The sequence below is a fragment of the Pteronotus mesoamericanus genome, unplaced genomic scaffold (genome assembly GCF_021234165.1).
Source record: "Pteronotus mesoamericanus isolate MK-2021 breed Mesoamerican mustached bat unplaced genomic scaffold, CSHL_Meso_final scaffold_36, whole genome shotgun sequence".
In the NCBI taxonomy this organism is placed as follows: domain Eukaryota; kingdom Metazoa; phylum Chordata; class Mammalia; order Chiroptera; family Mormoopidae; genus Pteronotus; species Pteronotus mesoamericanus.
This window is the reverse complement of record NW_026555313.1, coordinates 19,709,357-19,732,778: the sequence shown is the minus strand read 5'-3', so window position 1 is coordinate 19,732,778 and position 23,422 is coordinate 19,709,357. Positions and strand designations below refer to the sequence as shown.

Sequence of the window (23,422 nt, the reverse complement as noted above, 5' to 3'; positions counted from 1 at the left end):
ACTGGTCCCAGTCACCTTGCGGCACTAGACATTGGCCTCCTTCAGTGCAGAGACATCCTCTCCCAACAGTCTTGGCAGCCATTGCTAGGGGTTTATTCTTGCTCTGAGCACAAATGGTCTCTAATATTCACCAAATCTTAGGTTAATCTTTGCATTATCATACTCCAAACTGCAATTATCCTCCATGATTGACAAAGACTCTTTCAGTCATTGCTTACCCCCTGAATGCACAAGGACTGACCCAAACCCTCTCCCGGCCCTGCTGCCACAGCTGCACCCTTGAGCTCCTAATACGCTGCCCTCGTCCTCCTGGCTGGGCCCTGAAACAATGAGCACCGGCTTCACAGGCATCCAACCCCATTCTAACTGGTGTTCCAGAATATTGGGTGAAACCTCAGGAAGGACATGAGGAGCCTGAGTCCCAAACACAGTGGCAGGAGCACATGTGCACTCATGCTCTCGGGCCCATTCCAGTCAGCACGTCAGAGAACATGTGGTGCCCACTTTTCTGATTTAGAAATCTCAGGCAGAGAGGGAAATGTCAGGAGTCCCTGGGATAATAGGTCGTCTGGGATGCGAGGGAGGCTTCCCACCTGCCTCAGCTCTGCTCCTCTCTGGCAGTACGTGAGAATGAGGGCATTGCAGGGATAAGGAAACTGCAGAGTACCTTTTCTTAAATAAAAGATTGTGAAGACCTGATACGTTAGTGTTGTGATCTAGAGAGAAGGAGACGATGACTTTTCATTTACATTGGAGAGTGAAATACAGGTTACAGTCTTGAGTTTCATCTTCTGAAAAGATCATAGAATGTGGTGCAAGGTCAGACTGGCATGAAATCAATTGTAATCTGCCAGCAAGTCATTCTACCCTCCTTAAGAGTTTCCTTTTATATACATTTTCCCTTTATAGAGAGAGCAAAGCACATTTAAAGAAAGCCTCATCAAATCAGAATATCTTTCTAACATTATGTTTTTAATTGGCTGCTACTGTGGTTGTGACCTGAAGCCTCCTGGTACTTAACCCTCTGTGCGACTTTGACTAATGAACGGATTTCAACTGCTGTGGCAGTCTTGCTAAATGTCTTTCATGGGGTTTTGAAAAAAAATTAGTGTATTATGAAAACCAAAGATTCCTCAACCTAATTGATAGCCTGTTGGTGATGCCATCACTATAAACTGTAATGTTCCGTAAGTGCATGGACCTAACTATTTTTCTTATTTTAATATATATAGCAGTTCCATTATATAATGACATTAAGCCATTCTGAGCATTACTTTTCTGGACAGTTATTGCACTTGGATAGAGAGTGTCATCTGGCTTTTAGCCTGTGCCTTACAACACCAACTGAGGCGTAAAATGATCACCCAGAAAATGTACTGGGCCTTACCTCATTACTTAAAAATAAATCTTGGAGTCTGGTTCTGTTTCAGAAAAGATTTGGTGGGTTATAACATTTGATTTATGAACATAATTAAAATATAAATGATGAGCTCTGAGCTATTCAGTCAGCCATCTGGATTGTTCGGTATTTTGACATACTACTCATATTGTAGTCAGGATCTTTCAGCAAAATTTTAACATCCCTGAGTTCTAGAGGTGCCAGTGGAATCCCAGGGTTTATAGTCTACCTGTTGAGAATACTTAAGTTCCTCTTTCAGTGTAAAGGATGGAGAACAGGATTTGTCAGGTTTTCTTCACTTAGTGAGGAATCTTGGCGCACAGACCTCCTGTTTGGCTCCTAGGCTGGGCGTGAAGATAGCTCAGCTGCCCCCTGGTCAGATAATGTGCCTGTAAATACTGCACGTGTCAACAGAGGAAGACATTTTTTCTGTATACAAGCAAGATTAATGTTTACATTTTCACTTAGCTATTAAGGTAACTGGCAGCTGTACCCATAAGTAGATTGTAGATGTTTCTCCAGAAGCTTAAAGTGTAAATTAGGAAAATCACTTATCAAAAATGACAGTGCATTTTCTATGGCTTAGAATACGATTTCTTAAAAATAAGTTCCAGGTATAGCAAACTCATAGCTTATTATTCCTAATTTATGTGAGTAATTCACAACTGGTAAACAGCCATTAGTAACATAAAAAAAAAAAAAAAGACACTTAACCAAAACAAACTCAGTTGTACTGAAAAGGCATAGTAGGGTAGATTTTTCAACACTTTATTATTAATGGAAGTTGAGCATGTAAAACTCTTAGTACACTTTGCTGAAAAATATACCCTCTTTGTTTGCTTGCAAATAGCACAAGGGAGAAAAACAAAAAGCCTTTCACACAGGCCAGCAAGCATTCTGCTTCTTCTTAATTAACGGGCTAAAGTCAGCAGCGCATGGAAAATGGAGTCCTTCCGTGAATCAGATTAACCTTTAAGCAAACGTTACATTTCAGCCCAAATTTTGGGCTTTAAATTTATTCTCACCCCAAATGGTTCATGGGTAAGAATGACGGAGGTTCTCTAACCAGGAACTCTGTAACTGATGCTGTTTCTGAGAATGAACTGTAAGTGGGCAGGTCTCTTATTGTCTGTGTTTTTTGTTGTTTTTCTATATTGTGTTTGTTTCCAATAAACTTCACCAACTAGCTCTCTGTGTGTAAGCTAGACCCACAGTCATCCCATGGTTGTATTTTAGCCTAAGGTGCACTCTGTAGCTCCCAAAGGAGATGCCCAGGAGCTCTTGCTTCCACCCAGCAGTCAGTCCTCATTCAAGGTCATCCTCTTTATTCTCTATTTCTGTCTTTCTTTAATGGCTACCTTCCCAACCCAGTATCTGGAAACCTCTGCACCATTTTGCTCTTAAACATTTCTTTAGCCAGCAAGTCTAAGAATAGAACCATGTTACTTGCAAGGGTCATCTAGAGCTTGAGGCCCGTTGACTTATGTTCTCTGGCAAGTTACTTAGCTTCTCAGAAAACATTACCAGCTCCCTGCATGCAGTGCACAGGCTATACAAGAAGGCCCTCTTAAAAAGTCGTGAATGTCACATGATTTTCACAGACATAAGAGAAAGATCTCTGACAGGAACGGAAACTTGAAGAACACATCTGGAAAGCAGCCATCCCTACAAAAGACTTCTTGTGTAGCTTATTTATCAGGGTTCAGGTTGAGATGGGTTGAGCCCTGCCCTACGTCTCTTTTCTCCCTTATTCCATAGGATGAATGTTAATGAGCTTACCACTGCTTGTAAAAGGCCAAGGGGCTGTTGTTTAGGTGGTGTGGTTGTCTGACAAAGTGCAGTTATGGAAATTGTTTTGACCTTTCAGCCAACAGATGTCTTGACCTCTCACATTTATTACTCTTGGGTCCATTTTCAAAAATACACATTTGCAGAGTCACAGAATTAAATGAGAGACTGATTTAAGAATTAATAACTTGTTAGCTCAGAATAGAAAAAAAAATTCCAATTTCATCTAGGTTTTATTTGTAAATGTATTTGTATGTGTATTTAATTCCAGCCACTCCCATTTCCTTCCCTACTACCTGTACCTCATTCATTCAGTTCTCATACCCACAGCCCCACAAACTCACAAATAGTTTTTAAGCAGCAAGTGGAAATAAGAATACCTAGATCACCTACCCAAGTACTACCCTGCAGTAGAAAGCTATATTGGTTTTAACAATGGATTGCTACTGGGAAATGTGGTTTTGAATCAGAAATTTCTCCCAGCACACATTTCAAGGGACTGTGTCTCATTAGGTTCATTTCTACTTCATTCTCAGCACCAGTGTTCTCAGCCCCTAAACTGGGGTTACCAATTATGGTTCCCACAATAGTGGCCTCTCAGTAGACTGTCAGTGTCCGTCCTTCTTATTTATATGTTTACATTGAGAAGTCAGAGTTTAATTAGGGGCCACCAGAATCTCCCATTTCTTTATTTTTAAAGCTGTTTGAGTAGAATGCAGAAGTTTCGCCTTTTCCATTTGAAAACAAGAGCAAAGAAGAGGCAAACTTATTAATATGTGGTGTCACAACATATTGTCACATAGTAATATATGATATATGATAAAATGTATCAATTCCAAGCACCACAAATATCTGTGGCTTCACCTCAGCATGAAAGCAAATGAGTTTCCTTTAGCTTGAGTGAGTTTGGAGATAAACTTCAATGTTACAAAATGTATTTCACAGGAAATGTTTGATGTGGCGCAGTTGGCTTATGAATCTCTTATCTATTCGCAGTTCACTCCTTAGAGTTATTAGTCAATTTAATTTGAGCAAATGCCAGGATTACTAACTAATTAGAGGGATGTTACTGAAAGCAAAAGGATAGGGAGAGAGTGAGTGCTGGTACTGTGGGGTTTGTGGAAGCACGCAGGTCTGATTTTGCCTGATGATATCATTTGCTAAACATTATATTTTGTGTTGTTGTCATACAGATAAGCCTCAAGTGCATATTCAGATGACTTACCCTCTACAAGGCCTAACCCGGGAAGGGGACGCGCTTGAGTTAACATGTGAAGCCATCGGGAAGCCCCAGTAAGTTCTGAAGGCCAAGGTTGGCAGAGGGTCATGAGCAGTATATATCACGACACAGACATGTGCATTCACAACTCATTGGCCTGTAACATGTCTCGTGCTGTAAAGAATGGAATATTTTTAGGAAATAAAAGGATACTCAGTGGAATAAATATCAGTGTGGTTCATACTGATGACAATGGGGAGAAAAATGAAATGCCAGCTCAGATCGAAACCTCAGCTAATTCTGTTTTATTATCATCAATATGATTGTTAGAACTATTTTCTCTCACACACACACAAAAAATCCTAATAAATTTTTAGTGTGCCCACAGTCTAATGATATATCTGCTACCTCTATGTTAATATGTAAGCTGCTGGAAAGATAGTTTTTAGATATGAAATTAAGCTGTTGTGTTTAGGGCCAGCCGTAGGCAAATGAATTTGCCCTACCTTTAATTTTGCCTCTCTTTCCCTCAAAGAAATGTAACTCTAGAAATATTTTTGTTAATAAGGAATGATTCAGGAACTTTTCTCGAGATATATGAAAAGAAGCAATGAACACTTATTCTATTGAAAGTATGAAGAAGCTACTTTATTGGCGCCTGTTAAATGAATGAAGGTGAACTAGAGAAACTATGTATCATCGCTAATACAGCAAAAGACATGTGGTGGTACCACTTTAGAGATTATTCAGTTTAGTTTGGGGAGGAGGAAATTTTTCTTTCATGTTTCTGGTAGAGTGAAGATTGGTGTTAACCGTTTCCTAGGGGAAAAAGTAATCCATGAAATCATAAGATGGTACAACAGGTCAATGCTGGTATTAGCACTCAGACTTGTAGTGGTCTGCAACAAAAAAACAGCATTGAGCTCCCTCTGCTGTCCCTGTGGTATGATACTTTTTTTCTTCTCGAAGTTTTGCTAACCAGCATCATGATCACCATTTTCATATAAGGAACTTAGAGCATCTTTAAAAAACTCCTTTTTCCCCAACACAGCTAAGGAATGACCTATGACAAGAGACGGGGCAGCCAAAAGGAGCCTGGCTGCTGTTGGCTCTCTCTTCTCACTTCAACCCTTCCGATTTTGTCTTTACCTCTCCAAGGACGAGAATTTGCTTCTCAATGTACTATCCCCTTGGAGTTTGAAAGATGACCTGTAGGAACTAGGAGGTACTCTTAGTCTCTTTTGCTTTCCTTCTGGTGTTCCACAGTTATTTGGTTTTAAACACTTCAAACTTGGGCAGAGTGATCTTTTTGCTTTGAACACTGTGAAAGACTCAGATCTTTCTTTTTGAAAACTGTTTGAATTATGCCCTAGTCAGCAGCTTACCTTACCTCCAAAACAATCCAGAAGAGGAAAAAAATTCTCACAGGCCTCTTACTACTTCTGATATCTACATTCAGACACATTAACCACATTTACAGTATATGGCTTACTAACACATATTTTGTTTCTCTATTTTTTTTTCTCCTGAAGATGGTACTGCGTTCAGTTTAATGTGCCACGGGTACAGTAAATTACATGTTTCCTTCAGGACGCTTAGGCCAGAGAGGGTATTTGTTTGTTTCTCTCAAATAGGACTGGGTATGTGGTTGTATGAGCAAGCACGTATACTCTGCTGCTGTCCCTTCTAGCATATTACCTATTTATTTTCTCAAGAAATTGAATACAATAAAAGTGGTAATTTAACTTGCCATTAAATGTTGTGAATATTCTCAGCACTTACCCCTACTGATTGTTTCAGCTGTCAGACAGCAGGACATTAGGTCTGATTGCCAGGCAGACCCATTTGCCACTGCCTGCAAGGAGGACATATGCAGTACTAATTTTTAAATAATTTACTGGGTTGTGATGACAAACTCATGTGTAATTAAAGGAAAATTGTAACTACACAGCCCATTTGAAAATTGGAATGCTACTTGACAAGGCTAACTTGAGTATCCATTCATCACTGAGCATGGGTCTTTTGTCATGTCACTGCACCCAGAGGTAGTGCTAGGAACCGAAGGGAAGTTACCTCTGTGCTTGAGTCTGTGTTGCCCTTCTTTAAAGTGAAATTCTCCAGGCACAATCCTATATGTGGCCTTGATTTCATAGGAGATTAAAGGAGCTGCCTTGAAGAACGAAACTTGTAAAGTCAGTGCATTTGAAAGATGATCTGTGCAGTTTTGGCTCTGGAGCATCTTGCTTTTTCCTGATGGATACAAAGTGGTACTTGAATCATTAAAACAAACTTTTCTCTGATGAGCAAGTGCCATAGGACTCAGGAGTCCATGTGGTGATGTACTCCATGGTAATTCGCCAGGGAGCGGCTCTCTCCAGCTGCAGGGCTTGCAGGTGCACTTCACAGGGCTGGGCAGGAGGCAGCGGGGCCACAGGCGGGCCTTGGAGAGCTGTGAAAGAAGCATCCTGCCAGGAGGCATGTAGATAAGGTGGACTGGGATGCAGAGGGTGCAGTGGCTTTTAGGGCTGGAGGATGGGCCTTGAGGCCAGAAGTGATCCCTTCTTTCCAGAATGGTAAAAGGTGATTTTTCTAACAGCAGAGCCCAAAAGAAAGTGCTATTCAGATATAAAAGTCCATTTCTTTGTGTGAAACTTGAAATCCATTTAAATAAGACAAGTGTCTTATAAGCAAGTGTCTTGGAGTGTCAGTAACCATCAGATTAATGCAGGTATCACTAGCCAAGAATTTGATTTTTTCCCCTAATTAATGAGATCATTAACAATGGGTGAGCTCTGTCCTACCTGAGTTGGTGTGAAACCACGCAGCAGGGCATAACAATAGGGCGCATTGGCTATTTGCTGATTTGCTGGAGATAAACTGGAAATAATGAGACTCCTGTTTGTGGTGTGTTGAAAATTTTTCAACACCTGATAGTGTTCAAAGAAAATTGTATTTCCAACAAATTTTTGGAGCCTTCACAGTTGTAATTCTGTGAACTTAAACCATCTCCAGTAAGTCCTCTTTAATTGTGTTACCCTGCATGTGATTCATTTAACGTGTGTTGAGAAGTTTGATGTAGACATCTTAGTGGGAAATAATAATGCAACCTGTCTTTCTCCCCTTTCCTCACAGGCCTGTGATGGTAACTTGGGTGAGAGTCGATGATGAAATGCCCCAACACGCTGTACTGTCTGGGCCCAACCTGTTCATCAATAATCTGAACAAAACAGATAATGGTACCTACCGCTGTGAGGCCTCAAACATAGTGGGGAAAGCTCACTCGGATTACATGCTGTATGTATACGGTACGTGAGCCAATCAAATGCTCTTCTGTTAGACTCACTCCCAAAGCTTTCAGTCAAGTTGAAAACCAAAAACCTGGTTGTTTCCTTCAAGAACTTAAAGAAGCCTGGCCTGAGGTGGACCCAGTGTCTCCAGTAGGAGGGCAGTGACTTTTCTTCTCTCCCTCTGATTGCGGGGATTTCCCGCCAGATCAGTCTCTGGCCGTGCTGAGTAAGAAAGCTTGTCCTTAGGCACACAGTATGGAGGTTACATTAGAAATCATGACTGCCAAATTCGACCTTACCAAGTGATAGTTTTTCAGTTTACAAAGTGTATTCCCAATGGTGTTTTCCTATATGATGCCTGGCTCAGCCTTTCTCCTGCTTTGATGAGCAGAATTATCCTATTTTCAGCATGCAGCTATTACAAGAAGTGTTCCAAACCAGTAAATACTTGGAAAAAAATATAAGGTCCTTGATATCTACATTAATCACCCATAGGTTCTGCCTTCGACCCATTTTATTAAAATTTGTCTGCTTTCATAATATTTTTACGTGATTGTTAAAACACGTTATAATGAATTGCATTCTCTAATCAACAAATATTTATTAAGCATCTGCCGTGTGCCAGGCATTTTAACTTCTCTCCCATTTATATATAATATTATTGTCAATTTTGTATATGGTGAATATTTTATACTCAGTTAAAGAGTGTACTGCCTGTAGTCTAATGAGGACAAATTGAGTCTCTTCTGTTCAGGTGAAGTTCTTGGTTAGTCTTATACCAGAAAAAAGTCATAAACTGACATGACAGAATGAGTAACCACAGGCAAGGAAATTTCAGTGTCTTAAAAATGTATGAATATATGAGTGCATTTCTTTCTTCATGTTAGCAGTGTAACATGTACACACATAAACTACATGTCAAATATTTATTTATAGCATACTGTCTTAGAACCTGGCCACTTTCTTTATGGAGAAAATAAAAATCACATTCTTTTTTATAAAATAGAAGCATGCTTTATACCATATCTACATGGATATTAAAATATAATCTATAGCCTATACCTGAGATTTTTTTTTCCTTAGCATAATGCAAAATTAAAGGATCACATCTAATCACCTTATTAGTAGACTTCTGAGGTATGTTTTCTTGGCACACTGCCCGTGTTGTCTGTGGTCTGCAAATAATAGCATTAATTTTCCCTAGTAGTCAAGGACATCGAAATGCAGGAAATGACTTTTCCATGGAGGTGTGAGGGTACGCCCCATTTTTAGTTGACTATCCACAGAGCTACCCCTATTCCTCAGAGTGTCCGTGATCTGCTGATAGGTAAATCCCTCCCTCTGGCTTCTGCATTCATCCCCTCTGCTCTCTGCGCATCCGTGTTTAAACCGCATTCAAGTCCCTACGTTGCTGTAACAACCCACATTTACAGACTTCCATTCAACTCTTTTTTAAACTGCAGATTTTAAAAAGCAGTGACAAATTTCCACCAATCTGTTAAATACTTCCTTGATTCAGAAGACTAAAATATCTAGGAAAAAAATGTTGATTTATTGTATCTACTGTTCCTACACTTGAGAAACATTTTAAGGATTTGATGGACAGCTATATTTGAGTAATTTTGGATACTAGCTTACAGCTAGTATTTATTGACTGTTCACTTCATCCCACACCCTAGGATGACTGGCTGTTTTACACACATGATCACTTCTGATCTCCATAGTAACATCACGAGGTAAGCATAGTCATCATCCCATTCTACAGATGATAAAATGAAGCTTAGAAAGATCACATAGCTTGTCCAAGTTCACAAGGTTACTAAATCAGAACCACAACACTTTGACTCCAAAGTCCACAGTGAAATTTATATCTTTTTTTGTAGTTCCTTTTGTTCTCACTGCTTTCCAATAGAACCATTCCCTCTAATATAAGATTGCTCTTTTGAAATTAACTCACTGGGCCAGAGCGCATAATTTGAAAGCCAAGAGACGTAGAGACCTACATTGTAGGTGAGCCCACCTACATGCACATATCGCCCCAACCCCAGATAATGGCTTTATCTTTAACTAGGGATTTGCTAGATCCGCAATACCCACCCTCCCTCCCTCCCTAAATCTGTGCTCCTCACGAGTGTTGGAATGGCAAGCTAGAATACAACCTGAGGTGTTGCTAGTCTGTATTCTAATAATAAAATATTCCAGCAATATGAGATGGTAAATAGCTTTTCTTTTCAAAGCTGATTTGCTGTACTAGTACATTAACTTTCAAAGTACTTCACGAACTAAGATTAACATGCCTTTACAATGTTTAATTCTCTGAAAGTAACTTGTATACCTTAAATCTATCTGCTCCTTGCCTGAGCCCCAATTTGTTTTGTTCTTTTAGCTTACATGTGTCAAACCCAGCTCAGAAGCTCTAGTATTGTATTTTTAAGTAGTGACCTCATATTGCTCTTATTGCTAGAAATGATCTGAGCATTGAGGTTTTTACCTGTTAACAGAATCTAATTCATTTAGGTCACTTCAGCCAGATATGAAGGACAACATTTACCCTGGTAGTGATAAAAATAATTGAAAATGTGTGATTTTCACAAAAATGAAAAGAATGGTAACCTGAAGGCTCCGCCCTCATTAGTCTGGTCCAGTCCTTATTTATAATCTCGTTTTCAAATCACCTTCAGGTCCTCTGATTGTATTGTGGACATCACATATTTTGTGCCAATACTTTTACAGATAGGTACAGAAATAGCATTATAATATATCAGGGGAAGTCTCCCAGGTACAAGTGTTCCTTTCCAGTGATAAAAATTGTAATTGAACCAGCACAGAGAAACCACATTAGCTGCCTACATGCTGTACAGCAGGCACCTCTCTGAGTACAGTTGATCTGGGTACAGGAAGGAGCAGGAAGTCTTCAGTGCTCGGCTCTGGGGCCAGTGTGCCCCGCTCATCTGCACCTGCACCTGCAGCAGGGAGCAGATATATCCAAATGATCTGCCAGGTCACAAAATGCTTCCCCACCTGTGGCCTCCATTAGTAAGTGTCTAAGGAGCAAGACTGAACATACTGCCTGTTCTTCTTAAAAGGTAGTTTGAAATTACTAATTTAAAGATTTCTACTTCTTGGAGGAGAATGAGGTTTTTTGCTTGTTTGTGTTTAATGGATTCCTTCTGGACTTGTGTGAGGCTGCTTTAAACTATAGCTTAAACTCCTCGTGTCCCTAACTTAAATTAATAATGTCTCCTGTAAAATGGAAGAATTTGCCGTTGATTCACTATCAAATTTGTACATTTGTGTATTATGAGAGAAGAATTCTGTGAGGGGTATTAAAACCTAGGATTATTGATCAATAGTAGGAATCATTGCAAGCAGACCTTACAACCAAGAACCAAGATAATGTTTTCATAAACTTTCAGGAAGTTGTACAAATCCCAAAAAAGGTGCAGTATATAATTAAAGTTTTGATGGATTAATTAGACAATCTGAGAGCTCGCTTGGAGATAAAAGGACACCGGATGTGTCAGGGAGGAAAAAAAAATGATGTGCTTTAGATAAACTTTAAAATCAAAAGCCTTCAATCATCTTGTGCCCTATTATAGCGGAATGATCACTTAGTTCAAAGTCTTGCTGATAATTTAACACATTCGGTTTGATCATTTGGGCTTAGAATTTTTTTCCCTTTCATACTTGCCCTTCCCTTTTCGCCAAAATAATTTTTGTGATGATAGAATATACAGTTATCAAACATCTGACAGAGGATTCCCTTTGGGATTACTGGCTTTGAGGGTCAAACCTCATTTATACTTAGTTCTCCTGTTTACAAGATGGAAAACATTCTTTCAGTTTTATCATTGTCATCCACTCAGGTCAAGCTTTTAACATGAGCAAAGGCAACTAACTTATTAATATTGATAAGTTGTAAGATTTTATTGACTTTTAAAGAATAAAATCTCAGTAAAATCTCCCATGCCTGGAACTTGATATTTAGTGGTGACATTCTCTCTTCTTTGTATAGAAGTATACGGAGTATAGCAGTAGTTTTACTTCCTGCTGGGGTGTATTGATGCAGAATAATGAAGTTAACAGACATAAGAGCAAGGGAGCAGGAGCACACTCATCCTTGGCAGATAGGAGCCCTTTAGATAGAGCGGCACCACCTCCTCCTTCCTTCTATTTATGAAAGTATGAAATGAAATGACAACCATCGTACCTTCTTGGGTGCCAAGTTAGTTAACCTCACCTTTGAAATTGGATTGAATTGGGGTGGGTGTGTCAGGTATTTGATTTTTCCTCCCTTCTCTGCTTCCCATTTCTTCATCCCTAGTTCACTTCATTAATACAAATCTTTTTTCTTCTTTTCTTAGCTCTTCCAACTAAGGCTTTGGAATATAATTAGAAGACATAAATCTTTGGGGGAAAACTTTCCGTTTTAAAGGGGGAAGTCATCAAACAAACATCTCAGTGTCCTCATGCCTTTGTTTTGTCATTACTGGTCATTGTTGTGTTCAGCATTGTGGGTTTGATTTTCCTTTTTTTTTTTATCCAGATCCCCCCACAACTATCCCTCCTCCCACAACAACCACCACCACCACCACCACCACCACCATCCTTACCATCATCACAGGTATGGTACCTTCATTACCATTAAAAATGTCCTGAATGTATATTGTCTTTCTGGTATTTATAAGAAGAAGCCAAAAAGTTCCCTTTAATCCTTGGGATTTAATTGTTCCTTTATTTTGGAACTTCAAAGACTGTTCTTAGGTTGAATCTTAAGGACCTCAGAAAATCTTTAACATTCAAGCATTTAACAGTAGATCAAATATTTTGCAGCTTCCCCACAAGAGAATTCTTTTCTAAGCATCACTATTCAAAGCAAAATGCTAGGGAAAATTGGCACTCTGGTTTATGCTTAGCCATGGTTGATGAAATGGTAAGTATTCTGGCTTTGGATCTTCCTTGTCTTAATTTCATCTTAATCCCTGTGAAGAAAAATACACACCCTTTAACATGACCATGTGGGCCATGTTCCTAAGTGCATCGTCATCCTTCCTGCCCTGCAGAGCCCATCCTGCCCGTGTAAACTGCCTGGTCAGAGGGAGTCACTGTCTTTTTCATGTTTGTACCCCTCACTGTCCTCAGTTAAATGTTGGAGGGTGAGGAAAGGCAGCCACAGGTGTGGTAATCTGTGGCTTTATCTCTTTGGACTGTGAAGCTCTTATTCAAAATGAGATTTCCTGTGTCTTATTTCTGACTGTCACTGGTGGAGGAGATATGCCATCCATCCACTTCCTGGACTCCAGTGGCTCTCATAGTGCTTGACATTGCTTACCTGGGAGCCTTGGGGTGTCCTCTGTCTACCAAAGTAGAAAGGGTTATAACTAGACATGCGAGATTTCCTTAGGTAAGGCCTCTGCAGCCCACTGCTGGCACAGAAACATGGAGAAGTAATTATTCTATGAGAAAAAAGAAACGCTTTTAGAAATAACTTTTCTATGTCATTCTGTTGTTTGATGAGACTGCAAGGTCCTCTCTGAGCCATGTGCCCAGGAATACAATTCTAACACTGGACTTTCTTAAAAACACTGAATATTCTACTCATCATTCTTCACATGTAAATCCTCTTTACCACCCTAGATATGGAACCATCATTTACGTTGACTTTCTGGAGACATTTTTAATTTTCACAGGAGTCAGTGAGATAGATATGATGGAAATTGAAAGAACTCAGTGAAAGAAGAGGCCTCATCAGTTTATGAAATATAGGAATACATTGTCTAAACTGAGTTTTCTTCACCTTTCTAACCATGCAGTGAAACAAAGAGAACTTTAAGTCACTAGTGAGGACTTTTTTTAATGTTCTTTATGAAAACATCAGTGCCTTAATTTAAAATCTTCAGAAAATCCATCCTGACCAGTGTGTGTCAGTTGGTTGGTCATGGTCCCCCACAACAAAAGGTTGCTGGTTCAATTCCCAGTCAGGGCACATGCCTAGGTTTCAGGTTTGGTCTACATGAGGCAACCAGTTGATGTTTCTCTCCCTCTCTTTCTACCTTCCTTTCCCTTTCTCTAAAACAAAATAAATACATAAATTAAAAAAAATTAATCTTCTGAAAATCCATCAATTGGTTTTTGTGTCTCACTCTAAACTCAGCTTTCTCAAGGCTGCTCCCTATATTCTTGTCTTACCCACAAGAGAATTCTTGTCTGTGTGTATTTCTGCTTTAGATTTTTTTTAAGTTCCTCTGCTTCTTAAGTAAACTTAGCTTGTCAATATAGTGAATAGATTCCTCCCACTTTCTGGATCATTGATTAGGTACAGTAAAGATGCTCCTTTCTAACTCTGATTTCCAGAGCAACCATGCTGTCAACTTCCCATCCTATGAACTAGGTTATTTACCTTTTATGATGTCTTACCTATTATCCAGGTTGTACACAAAATTGGGCTTGAGCTTGTTACAAGGTTTTCATAAAGTCTCCTGTGAGCTTCCCTTTGGATGTCAGTGTAAATTACATCACCCCATTCTCCACTGTCTTGCATGTGATCCCTTTAAGAGTACCTGCAGCTGTCTATGTTGTCTTTGTAGAAGTTGCCCAGATATACACCAGCCTTCTGTTAGCTCTCACTCTAGAATAGTCTGTGTATATCCAGCCATGTTTACAGTTGAAGGTAGTAAAGGCCTTACTCATTTTATACCAACGCCACAGTTCTCTTTAGCATGGAACAACACTTTTCATTTGTGGCCTCTCACTAGTTTAAGCTGCTTTGTTGTTGGTGGTGGTGGTGTTGTTTTTAAGTCCTTTTTTAACACTCCCTGTCCTTCTCCCTGCTTACAGTCAATTTCAGCAACCGAACAGAGGTGCTTCAATTCCCACTGTAGTCCTTCACTCCAGACTACCGCTAATCTTACGTCTTCAACCAGCTACAAGTCTTGTTTTCAATTCATACTGTAGAGACTTCGTTTAAGAGGAAATTTTTAAAATAAACAATGCTATATTTCTCTCCACATCAAGTTTCCTTTAATAGGGAACTTGTCCTGGCTTCTCTTTCTGCTCCTGGCCTCTCAGTTCAAGGTAATGTAAGATGATCTCATAGGTGCACTTTAGCCTTCTGATGTTAGCAGCTGACCCTTCTCTGCACACAAAGTGCATTTGTGGTAATGAATTCCCAGATTCTCAGTGGCACACCCAAGAGTAGTTAAGCTAAAATTGCCACTAAAACAACGTTGTAGAATCAGTTGCCTTAATGGATATGATCTTAGAGGCTTACTGTGTCTTAACAGACAGTCATTCATATATATTTATTTATTTATCTTACCCAGAAAGTGCACCTGTGGAATTTAACATTTACTCCTTTCTTCAAACAGATTCAAAGTTATGGAGCTGAATGATTCTGTTTCCTATTTTAAAGGCCCAGGCTATCCCCTAGATGTAAATTGGTTCCAAAAAACTTTTCCAAACTGAACTTTGACAAATGGATAGCTAAATTAATTTCCACTCTTCATCTCTCTTGCACTGTTTGGTATATTACCACCACCATTAGCCTTAAAAGCTTCAACAGCTAAATCTAATGACAGTAACATAAAACCTGAGCTTTAAAAAAAGAAGCAGCAGCCCATAGTCGTCTATTTCTTTTCTCCCAGTCACATGCAATAACCGAAACCCATTCCCCAGGTCAGAGTTTCATTACAAGAAAATGTACAAATGCAATAGAAAAGTATTTTTATACTCAAAAGGTCATAGTTGATTTCTGATTTCTCTGAAAGGAAGTATTCCATTGTTATATTTTATCTTCTGGAGCCAGGATAATGGAATTGTTCCCTCGTTAGGGAGGCAGGTTGTCACGGAGTTTGTAGTCACTCAACTCCCTCAAAACAGGTTAAAGCTTCATCTCAGAGACCCTGGAAAGAGAAGAATTGTACACCCAGTCTGGTTCAAGGTTGCCCACTCAGAATCACAGACTCGATGGATGGGAGGAACAGAGCGTCTCTGTCTTCCTTCTCCTGTGTGGAGCAGGTCCGCGGCATGTGAAGGGTAGTTTCATCTATGGAAGGATTCCTGCAGCCTCCAGAGTACTGAAAGGAATATTCAGTGTCAGTTTGCCTTGTCAATATTGTTATGGTTTTACAAGCTTATAAGGCCATTAATATTATCAGGATCTCTATCCAAATTAAAAAACAAAAACAAATACCACCTGAGGGATAGAATCGGGAGCCATGCAGAGCCTTAATGTGATTTCATGTACATTGATATCCTGACCATATATTTTTGTTTCAACTACTGCTATTGGTAGGCCCCCACCCCCCTTTTTTGGCAAGTTGTCCCTGTGATTTCATTCATGAAGATAATATGCTATAATATGGAAGAGAAAACTGCATGATTTAAATTGTCCCTGAGTCTTCTGTTAAAACACAGAGACAGCTAGCCATTACAGGGGTAAGAATCTTTCATGCAGATTCCTCTCAGAAACCAGAATCAAAGAAAAACCTGCTGCCATGGAGGTCCAGGGGAATGTTTTGTTCTGAACTTTCTCTGAAGTCAGTTGACTTTGTGTATTAGATGTACATAGAATCAGATGTTTCTGCATTTGGTAGTAGCTTTTGCCCTGTCTGCCAGTTTGATCAAGCTTTTTCTTTAATCATCTTAGGAAAATATGTTGTGCTTCCTTCCTAGTTAATGTAGACATTGTATTGTTTCTGTCTGGTTGAGCCCTGAGTTAGGTAGTTACTGAAGAGCAGCACAGAAGACACTTAGCACTCAGTCTGCACCCTTAGCAGCTTGCATTCAGACCAGGGGAAGTTCAAACTGCAGGTCACACTCGACGTGTGACTGCCATAAATTAAAAATTAAAACCACCTTAGAGTAAGAAATGAATAGCTACAGGGCCAAATTCAGAAACACATCTGAAAACCCTTTCATAAGAATGAAGTAGGTCATTTCCAAATAAGTGTTTCTCTTTTTTAAAGTACATATCCAATTAAGTATTTTTTTGTTTGTTTGTTTGCTTCTTGAAAAAGAAAACGGCAAGGTTTTTCTTATCTGATATCTAAGAACTCAAAACCCAGTTTTCCTTGTTACCCTCAGGTTCACATTATTATTTTGGCTTTCATAATCTAATATCATAAGCTTTTTTTTGCGTAATGTGGATCAGATCACATAAATAAAGAAAATGAGTGCAGCCCTTATCCTTCAGTCCTATTCGTAGAATATGGCAAATTGGAGCAACACCATAGCACGTGTTTTCAGGTTCTTAAATACAAAGGAAAGAAGTACACCTGAGTTTAAGACTGACTCTCTAACATGAACATCTATATTACACTAGAAAGCTTTCCTCCACAGAGAGCTATTTGCTCTCCAGGGTCTTGGCTACTGGCTCTTACTCTGTGCAATTGATATTTGCATGATGCAAGGGATATATGCTTGTCTGCTTTTAGGGATGCATTCAACAAATATCAAGCACCCATAGTATGTATAGCACTATGCTAGTGCCTATGGAGCCAGAAAATCCATTTAATCCTTTAAAAATATGTTTGAGCGAAGACTAGGTTATGTACATTGGAACTCAGTAGCAGGAGATGCTGTGTAGTTAAGGCTGATTCAGTGGCATAGGCAGAAGCATGAGGAGAGCATCCTAGGGGAAGCAGAATTTAGTTTGTGCCGTCAAAGAATGGAAAAATGTGACTAACAAAGGATGGCATAGGCACCTCCCTTGCTTTTCAGGGCCTCATGGATGAGCCTCCGCTCTCTACAATTATCCTAATAAGATCCTGGGTCTCCTTCCCTGAAGTGGGAGTTTTCACCCAAGGGCAATTTTAATGCCCCATTCCCTCCAGTGCCCCCCACCCTCACTCCAGGGATGTCCAGCAGTGTCTGGAGACATTTTTGGTTGTCACAACTGGGACAACTGGCATCTAATGGATAGTGGCCAGGGATGCTGCTAAACATCCTGTAATGCACAGGACAGACTCCACAAGAAAGAAGTATCTGACCCCAAATGCTGAGATTGAGAAATCCCTCCCTAAAGGGAACCAGACTTGAGTCTTCTAGGTGCCTTTGTGGCAGTCTCATTCTGGGAAGTGAGAAGTCAGAGAAAGAGCATGATAGGCAAGCCGGGGTTGGCGGCAGGGAGTGGGGAGAATGGCAGAATAAGAAAAGAAAGCATGGTATTTTCGAAATTAAGCCTGAAGCCCTAACTTTACTTCAGGCATCTATCTCCAACGTGTGTGAGTTTTCTCTATCTATGTTCCAGGCATATTAGTAAGCATTATTTCTAGAAAAGACTCATCTTTCATCCTAAGATGTTTACTAAATTGCCTTTTCCCTGGAATTGGCATCTACTCCAATCTATTCCATTAAGACAGTTTTTTGGTTTTTCATTCACTATTTATTGAGTACTTACTGAGTGTTACTGATATGCCAGTATGCCTGATGACAAGAATATTGTCAGGGCACTAGTAAATACTCATGAGCAGCCTTTTATATAATAAGCAACTTTTGCGTGACCATTTTTTTTCATAGTGTCTTAAGTGTGTGCGTTTTTATTCAGCTGATGAGTATAAACCTGTTACAAATAACAGCACAGCCAACCAGTTTTTGACCCATAGTGATATACGAGGGACTAGAAGAAATTAGAATACTGTCATGATGAAGCTCATCTGATTCTTCATTTTTTACAAAAAGGAATGAGAGATGGAAAGTGAGCGAGATTTTTTTCCAACGCTTCTATCAAAATTTCCATACTTTTCTGCTGCTTGTTTAAAAATAATCCAAGAGATAAAGACCTGACATGCTTCCATACGAAAGATTGAGCAACAGTGCAAAACAAAATATCATAACTACAGGTTTTTCAGGATTAGAAAGTGATAGTTGGAGCTATGTTGGTAGTGGGAAATAAGGACTTGGCAAGAAGGACCCAGCCTCCAGTGTCTAACACAAGATGATTATTTGCTGCTGCCGCCATTTCCCTCTCCCATCACCACCCTCCTTGCAACACGTTCTTTCCTTCACCTCCCTGTGCCTTGCCCCTTCCTTCCACCAGTATTCACACCAACCTGATACAGGGATTGTTTTCCTTGTTAACTGATACCACTGTACAGAGTCCTATTATTTTCAGAACATCTGCTTTTCAGATGAAAAGATCTCAGAGGCACAGCAGCACTAGTGAACAATCCTGAAGAAGTTTTTAACAAAATTTGAAATTGCTTAACCAAAAAAATCCACTCCCCTTTCTGCTGTTCTGCAACATACAGTCTCTTCACTCAAAGAGGAGAGGACATTAAGAAGTAAGAGAGCTTCTTATTATAGCTCTCTGATTTGGGCCTTTTATCTTCAGTTCTGTTCCTATCCACTTCTCCCACCCCTGAGAAATGGAAGTTTAATTAAAACATCACAAAGATGCAAAGGAAATTAACTAGGAAACCAGTAGAAAATAAATTTCAAAGTTTAATTTTCCAGCACATGTTTTTACTTTCAACAGGTTTCAAAGAAGTCAAAACAAACAAACAAACAAACAAACAAACGAGACTTTATATAATATAATATATATTGGCCAGCACAGGACAACTATGAGAATACAGTTGTCAGGGAAATTTGTTGCCTGTCCTAGTGTCTAGATTTAAAGCAGCTCTGTAACACAAACTGAAAGGGAATTCAATTAAGAAAACCCATTGGCTCCTTATTGACTTTAGTTAAGAAAATAAACTGGGTAAAAGTATATTAAAATATGTCTGGACTGCTTAGTATCTTTCATTTAAGTTTATGACAATCAAAATGAGAGAATTTAAATTCTTCACAATTAAACTCTGCTTTCTAGCAGATTGGATTCTCTGGGTTATTAAACTGTGCATTTTTTAATGTACACCCTGCTCACAAACACCCCAAAATGCAGTCTTGCAGTGAATCTGTGCATTGTAAAGCAGGAGCACCACAGAGCAATTGGAGAAGAAAACGTATTGAAGGTTGTGAGTTTAATTTCATTCCAGGATTTTCATTTTCATTTATGGCACCCGTTGTGTTTGAGACCACGGACTAATTTATGGATTAGTTCTAAACCCCCAGTCTGTCATACTCAACGAACAATTCTAAGTTGGAGCGAATCCATATGGAAGGATTAGAATGTGCCACAGTGGAGCTCACACATGACTGTTTCAACTAAATATTGCCCAGCTGCCTCTCAGGCAGCCATTTGTTTTCTCTACTTGGGTAAATGGCTAATATCTCTAATCTCACACATTGTTAGGGCCTTTTCATTGTGTAAATATCATATACTACAACTTGAAATGTAGTTGAAGTTTATTTATTCAAGATAGGATCCCATAAACTGTATGTCTGGGAGACTAAGAAGAAAAGTCAATATTTAGTGAACTGCACATCTTTCCAAAAGCAATGTGGGGGGTCCACCCTAGGATACCTTGTTTGATTACACTCACAAAACAGCTAGAGAGAGTAACTTAAAATACTAAAGGGGATAAATGGTAATGAAAAATTAAATTTAAAATATGCATACCAAAAAAAAAAAATGTACACACCTACCGGGTCTCCAAGAACATGGGATTATTTTGTGTTGACCATCTAAAATAAATGTACAATAAACTTACCCTATTGCAACTAAAATTAAAACAAAGACAATAGCTTGATGAAGCCTTTTTAATTTCTAACTCTGCACCATCATAAGTCCAGCTTAGTTTTCTATGACCTATTTTTCTCATAGGCCTAGCTCAAAGACGATTCATTAAAGACAGCAACAAAATGTTAGAAAAAGCCTTTGTTAGGGCAATTAGACACTCTCATTTTTCAGCATTTATAATTTATATGGTAAACTTACTATCTGCATGCTGCCTGTTGTACACTTAGAATGTTATCAAACAATGTAGTGACCCCACAAGTTGATTCACAGGGGTGGGCCTGCACATCTCAGCAGTTTTCTGATTGAGATAACCCTTATCAACCCAGCTTCAGAGTCGCACTAAACTCAGAGCCAGGGTGTCTGTGGTTTCTGCAGGAAGTCATAAGGCAATTTTAAAGGAGAATACGATTCTGTAACAGTACTCTCCTGTGAGGAGCACAAAGTCACTTCTAAAGAATTATTTTTAAATTCTTTACTTGAAATAGCCTCTGTTCAGATAGCATACCAGATGCTCTTAGGTTTAGAACTGGAATCAATGACTCCCCGGATACACCCTCAGTCTTGTCCTAAACTTTGTAGCCAACCTGTGTCTCTGCTGCAGGCTTCTGCTCCATTGCTGATCATGGTTTTGCCATTACCAGCTGCAGTAACTGTATTGTTTGACTTGAATGTGTTTGCCTTGAACTGTTTTAGAATGTGTCTTTTTTTCCTCAACATCCCTTTCTCTTCCTCTTTTGGGTGCAATTGATGGATTTCCTGTCCCCAGAATGGGGTAGCAAGCTACGCTGTGGGCTTCCCTTTGTTTATTTTCTAGTACCCACCTGGAAGCTGATGTCTGGCTTCACTTAGTTTCATTTCAACATAAAGCTGACATAATGGTGTGATGTGGGAAGACAGTAAATCGGGGAGTCACTGGTTAATGCTAAGCTATTGTTTTTGACAACTCTAACCTTTAGATTTTACCCTACCTCCTTTCTTTCATTTTATACTAATGATTTACCTGGTGAAAATAAAGCATGTTAGAAATGCTACTGCAAAAATAATGAACCAAAGTGTTTGTTGCCTTTTTTTTTTTCACATCTTGGAAAGGAGCCAGTGCTTAGCTACAAAATGTACTACCATGTATATGTGTTTCTCTGCAAATGTGCATTTGATTTCGCCCTTCAAATTGGAAGCACCTCAAACCAAAACTTGACTTGGATATTTCCAGTAAGGAGATGTATCAGCTGTGTCATGAGAATCTCATAGAGATGTTTAAACTGTACAATTTTAGGTGTTTTTTTTTTTACTGTTATTTTATGCATACAGACTTGACTTGTAAGTATCATGTTCTTAAATGGTGTATTTTATGCTTTCCTTTATCTTGTTCTTCAAAAACCCAGTTAAAAGTTATTTGAGCTACAGTAGCCTGAGAGCCCACTTCTGGTTAATTCTCACTCCTTAGAAGGGCTCTAAATTTTTTATGGTATAGAGTACTGAGGACAGTATGCCAACTGAAGGGGAACACCAGTGTGGATTCACGTGTCATTTATAAATGAGAAGCATCAGGCTCATTTGACCAAAAAAAAAAAGTTATGTTTCGCATTCCAATGCATTTAAACATTGCCTATGTTGAGTTGGTAAGTCTTTTGAAATCTCCAAAACTCATGAAAATAATTACCAGCTAAATATCTGCATTATAAAAAAAGGACAGGTAACTACTCGCAGTTTTAACCCTGACTCCCACCTCAGCTATACAGATGACTTGCTCTTGTGCCCATGTCACCACTCCTTCCTGGCCAGAGGGGACAGTGGGAGGCAACATCCTAGAGAAGTGGAGAACTGGAAATTAAAGTGTCCAGACGGCTTGACGTCAGTGTGAAGTTGGCTAGAGGAGTGGTGTTAAAATGACTCTGGACAAAGAATGTGATTGTGCATTTTGTTAGATATTTACTCCACTTCCCCTCTAGCCAAAAATAAAGAGAAAGTTTATTGAGCCCCTTGAGGAATTTCCTGTGAAGAAGAGCCAGTAAAGCAGGCCTGGTTTTGAAACCTGGTAGAAGACGGAAAAAACTTGAACAGCATTGGAACTAGAAGAAAAAGAGACAAACCACATTTTATTCCACAGCACGTGTATTTGGCAGTGAGAAAAAACATGTGCTATCTCCTAATGCAGCATGAAGGCAGGACTCCTGGCAGCTCTCAGCAGTGAATGTGGTTCTGAACTGAGCAAAGAGTTAGTTGAAGACTTTAATTTTTGAAGAGTCACATGATTAGAAGTTGCATTTGGCAAATTGTGTTGACTTGGGTGTGTTTCCATGACAGACTCCTGCTTTTAGATTGTGACATAGTAAGATCTGCAGAGTGAAGAATGGATTATTGGGGGTGGGGAGGAGGGGTAGGGGAGGTTTATTTGTATAGAAAGTAATCTGAAAACCTTTAACATGTTCATTCCCATGGCCTCCTGGTTCATTAAACTTTCCAGCCGAACTCTGCTGAAACAACACCCTGGATGGAAAATTCGAACCCATGTATTTGTCTACAGGCATTTGAGCATAAGCCATAAAAGGATCCAAAAAATGCAGTTGATTCACTGAAGCCTAATTGGCAGTCATGACTCTGAGTGCCCAGGTGGGCGGGGTTAAAACAAAGGCAATGTTTGAATGTATGAATCCATTGTTTAGCCAGCTTCCAAGTGAGCTTTTGTGTCACAGTCCTGAGCCTTGATGCATTAAGAGGCATCTACCAGTCACTGACTTTGCACTGGTGTTTCTCATCACTTTGCATGTTTCCCTGACTATTGACCAGCAAGGAGTTGTGTCCTGGCAAGACCCCCAGAACCAAGGAATTTACTGTTTTCCTCACTGGCTCGCAGCTTTGAGCTGAAGGCATGTCTTAAAACAGTGCAACTCACTTCAAATGCTTTTTGCTTTTCATTTATTATTGCTTGTCACGCAATGTTCTTTGAAAGCTTGCTCATATATTATCTGTTCCATTTTTTTCCATTTTCCCTTTTTTTGCATGCCGTTCCTCCTGTTTCTTCCCTTCCTTCAATCCTCTGTTCCCGTCTGTAGACACAACGGCGACGACAGAACCAGCAGTTCACGGTTGGTATCACATTACTG

At 39.4% G+C, this 23,422-nt stretch overlaps 1 protein-coding gene across 6 annotated transcripts in view; it reads left to right on the top strand.

Annotated features, from left to right (window-relative positions):
• The window catches only part of CADM1 (cell adhesion molecule 1), a 352,507-nt gene that overhangs the window by 305,314 nt on the left and 23,771 nt on the right, over nt 1-23,422 (top strand). For 2 of the 6 annotated variants that reach the window (XM_054592567.1, XM_054592569.1), the window contains 4 exons: nt 4,381-4,480; nt 7,539-7,711; nt 12,240-12,317; nt 23,372-23,404. In XM_054592567.1, the coding sequence (XP_054448542.1) occupies nt 4,381-4,480; nt 7,539-7,711; nt 12,240-12,317; nt 23,372-23,404 (384 nt within the window). The remainder of the gene's footprint in view (nt 1-4,380; nt 4,481-7,538; nt 7,712-12,239; nt 12,318-23,371; nt 23,405-23,422) is intronic. The other 4 variants (XM_054592570.1, XM_054592572.1, XM_054592568.1 and 1 more) reach the window with 3 other exon arrangements.